This window comes from Myotis brandtii, unplaced genomic scaffold (genome assembly GCF_000412655.1).
Source record: "Myotis brandtii unplaced genomic scaffold, ASM41265v1 scaffold196, whole genome shotgun sequence".
Classification (NCBI taxonomy): domain Eukaryota; kingdom Metazoa; phylum Chordata; class Mammalia; order Chiroptera; family Vespertilionidae; genus Myotis; species Myotis brandtii.
Genome location: NW_005357311.1, coordinates 3,291,719 through 3,295,566, shown reverse-complemented (window position 1 = coordinate 3,295,566; position 3,848 = coordinate 3,291,719). Strand labels below are relative to the sequence as shown.

The following is a 3,848-nucleotide window of genomic DNA, read 5'->3' as shown; positions in this document are numbered from 1 at the left end:
CCCTTGTAGTTTCCTAAGTGATAAGAGAACTAGGAGCATCTTTTAATCTAACATTTGGTCTTTGACCCTTGGGATTTCCTAGGTGATAGCAGTACCTTTTGTTCCAAAAAGGTGACTCTGGGTGGGCTTCTAGATGGGAATTGGTCCCCAGAAAGACTTAGCCGTGATTAGAAGAGTGGACTTTTAAGCCCCACCCCCCATTCTCCAGAATGGGGAGAGGGACTGAAAATGGAGATAATGATGGATCATGCCTGTGTGATGAAGCCTCCATAAAATCCCAGCAGAAGAGGTTTGGAGAGTGTTCAAGTTGGTGAACCCAGGAGGTGTCTGGAAAAGGTATGAAGCTCTACACCCCTTCCCACATACCTTTTACTACACATCTTTTCCATGTGAACATTCATCATATCCTTTATCATATCTTACCTAATAATAGGCAAACATGCAAATTGACCGTACTTTCACTACACCTTAAGCCATGTCCATCAGCCAATCAGAGCGACTATATACAAATTAACCCAACCAAGATGGCGGCCGCAGCCATGGAGCTGGAGCGAGCAGGAGGCTTGCTTGCTCCAGTGATGGAGGAAGCCAGCCTGCCACCAGCTGTGAGCTCCACTCAAAAGCAACAAAGTTTCCATTATAGAAGGTAAATAAACCCCAGATACCTGCTTTCAGCAGGCCATGGCCACAGAGCTGGAGTGAGCAGGAGGCTTGCTTGCCCCTGCGATGGAAGAAGCCAAGCTTCCCGGCGGCTGCTGCCTCTTCTCAAGGCAACAAATTTTCAATTATAGAAGGCAAATAAACCCCAGACACCTGCTTCCAGTCACCATGGCCACGGAGCTGGAGCAAATTAAAAAAAAAAAAAAGGAAAGGCTGGGAGCGTCAGTCACCAGGGGGCTTGGTCAGTCTGAAAACAGCCATCAGCCCCTCACCCAGGCTGGCCAGGTACCCCAGTGGGATCCCCACCCTGATCCAGGACACCCTTCAGGGCAAACCAGTTGGCCCCCACCCGTGCACCAGGCCTCTATTCTATATAATAAAAGGGTAATATGCAAATTGACCCTAACAGCAGAACAACTGGGAATGACTGGTCACTATGACACACACTGACCACCAGGGGGCAGATTTTTTCCAGTACAGCGGTGGTGGTGGGAGCCTCTCCTGCCTCCTCAGTAGTGCTAAGGATGTCCGACTGCAGCTTAGGCCTGCTCCCCACTGGCAAGTGGACATCCCCTGAGGGCTGCCGGGCTGCCAGAGGTCTGACTGCCAGCTTGGGCCCGATCCCCCAGGGAGCAGGCCTAAGCCAGCAGGTGGACATCCTCCAAGGGGTCCCAGACTGCAAGAGGGCATAAGCCAGGCTGAGGGACACCCCTGAGTGCACAAATTTTTGTGCACCGGACCTCTAGTTCTTTTATAATAATCTAGTAAACAGTAAGTAAACTATTTTCCTGAGTTCTGTGAGCTGCTCTAGCAAATTAATGGAACCCAGGGAAGGGGTTGTGAGAACCTCTGATTTATAGCTGAAAGGTCAGAAGCACAGGTGACAACATGGACTTTTGACTGGCATCTGAAGTTGAGGGGAGGGGTCTTGTGGGACTGAGCCCTTAACTTGTGGAATATTCAGGTAGATAGTGTCAGAATTGAGTTCAATTGCAGGACATCCAGCTAGTGCAGCCGTGGGCAAACTACGGCCCGCGGGCCGGATCCAGCCCGTTTGAAATGAATAAAAATAAAAAAAAAAAAAAAACCGTACCCTTTTATGTAATGATGTTTAGTTTGAATTTCTATTAGTTCACACAAACACTCCATCCATGCTTTTGTTCCAGCCCTCCGGTCCAGTTTAAGAACCCATTGTGGCCCTTGAGTCAAAAAGTTTGCCCACCCCTGAGCTAGTGTCACAGAGAAGTGCTTGGTGGTGAAAAGCCCCTACATATCTGTTGTCAGAAGTGTTGTGTGATAGTAGTGTAAGAGTAAAAGATACATAGGAGGAAGACTGAGGCTCTCTTTGTACCATCTTTGAGGGAATCATAAGGGAAGAGAACAGCATTATGAGGATGGACTTCAGATTGACTAAATACTTCTTGAAAGTCTTTTAAAACAAAGGTAGCATAGTTTCTTCCACCCACAAAAGCAGCACTCTGCTGTCCAGCAGGGGGTTGTGAGAAAGATCTCTCGGAGGCAGTAAAGAAACTATATTTCCTTTGCACATCTGGTATCACAACTAACATTGAGTGTTCACTATATGCCAGGTATTGGGCAAAATGTTTTACAACCCTATTTCATTTAATTCTCACTGTGAAATACTAGTATTACCCTCCTTTTACAGTTGAAGAAATTGAGACACAGACTTGCTCTGTGGACTGTGGACCGCTGGGGTGGGTGAAGGATCTCAAGATGGCTGGGCGAAAACTTGCTCTAAAAACCACTGACTGGGTAGCTTTTGGGGAAATCATACCCCAAAACCAGAAGACCATTGCTAACACCCTGAGGAATGAGACCCTCACCTCCAGGTTGGCTACTCTATCTAAGAAACCACCTGCTATTGACTGGGCTTACTTCAAGGCCAATGTAGGGAAGGCCGGCTTAGTAGATGACTTTGAGAAGAAGTTTAATGCCCTGAAGGTTCCTGTGCCAGAGGATAAATACAGTACCATGGTGGATGCTGAAGAAAAAGATGTGAAAAGAAGTTGTGCTGAGTTTGTGTCTCTCTCAAAGACCAGGATTGAGCAATATGAGAAAGAGCTGGAGAAGATGAAGAACATAATTCCATTTGACCAGATGACCATCGAGGATTTGAATGAAGTCTTCCCAGAAACCAAATCAGACAAAAAGAAGTATTCCTATTGACCTCACAAGCCAATTGAGAATTTATAAACTTGAGTCTGAGAGGAAGCTCTGGTTCTTATATTATAAACTCTGGACATTAAAAATAATCAGATAGTGGGGGGAAAAAGAAATTGAGGCACAGAAAAATGAAGTAACTTTCTCAAAGTCAGTGATGGGGTGAGGATTGGATCTCAAGCACTGAGATGTAGAACCCATACTCTTAACCTCTATGCTACATGTTCTTAAAACCTTCTTTTTGTGTTATATGCAGGGTGTCCCCCCAAAAAATGTATACATACTTTAACAGCTGATAGCTCAATTTTGACAATGTAGTGCATTTTAATAAACTCTGCCTTTATAATTATGCATAGTGTGTATATAGATTTTTGGTTGACACTCTATATTTCAAAGAGTTTCCTACATAGGTCTCTATCACTTGACCAAGAATGTTTTTTGAAATTTTATTTGATTATTAAAGAGAAAAGCTACCAGGAAATTGAGTGTGGAACTTTTATATAAATACTAGAGGCCTGATGCACGACATTCGTGCAAGGGGCTCAGCCCTCACAGCCCTGCTGGCTAGGTCGTCTGGAAGGTCATTCTGCTGTTTGGTCTAATTAGCATATCAGCTCTTTATTATATAGGATAAATTGTGTGTATTTTTGTATACACAGAATTATCTGGAGTGATATTCACCCAAAGATTGAGAATTGCTGGCCCTGGGTAGTAGGATTTGGAATGATTTTTACAATTTTCTTTATTCTTTCCTGTTTAATTAAAACTTCTATAATATTATGAATTTACTTTATAAGCAGAAAAATACAGTGAGTTTGCATTAGTCAGGACAGAATTGGCTTCAAGCAATAAAAAATCCCAAAATCTCAGCCTTAACACATGCAGTTTTTTGTTTTGTTTTTTTCTGCTCTGGTCTTGCATCTTTACAAGGAAGCTTTCTTTTGAATGGTAACTCAACAACTGAATCTACTTCTATCTTATAGTTACACTATTTCAACCCTTGGTTT

The 3,848-nt window shown here is 43.7% G+C and overlaps 1 protein-coding gene across 2 annotated transcripts; it reads left to right on the top strand.

Moving 5' to 3' along the window:
* The first annotated feature begins 2,368 nt into the window (after positions 1-2,368).
* LOC102245806 (ATP synthase subunit d, mitochondrial-like) lies at positions 2,369-2,847 on the top strand. 2 transcript variants are annotated; one of them, XM_014538757.1, is made up of 2 exons: positions 2,369-2,606; positions 2,685-2,847. In XM_014538757.1, the coding sequence occupies exons 1-2, from the start codon at positions 2,395-2,397 to the stop codon at positions 2,845-2,847; spliced, it is 375 nt and encodes a 124-aa protein (XP_014394243.1). In that variant the 5' UTR covers positions 2,369-2,394. The 2 variants fall into 2 exon arrangements, with proteins under 2 accessions (XP_014394243.1, XP_014394242.1); XM_014538756.1 differs by having other exon boundaries at positions 2,369-2,847.
* The last annotated feature ends 1,001 nt before the right edge of the window (positions 2,848-3,848 follow it).

What these genes read in the sequence shown, in the direction of transcription:
- LOC102245806 (XM_014538756.1), top strand. Translation starts at nt 2,395, where the DNA reads ATGGCTGGGCGAAAACTTGCTCTAAAAACCACTGACTGGGTAGCTTTT.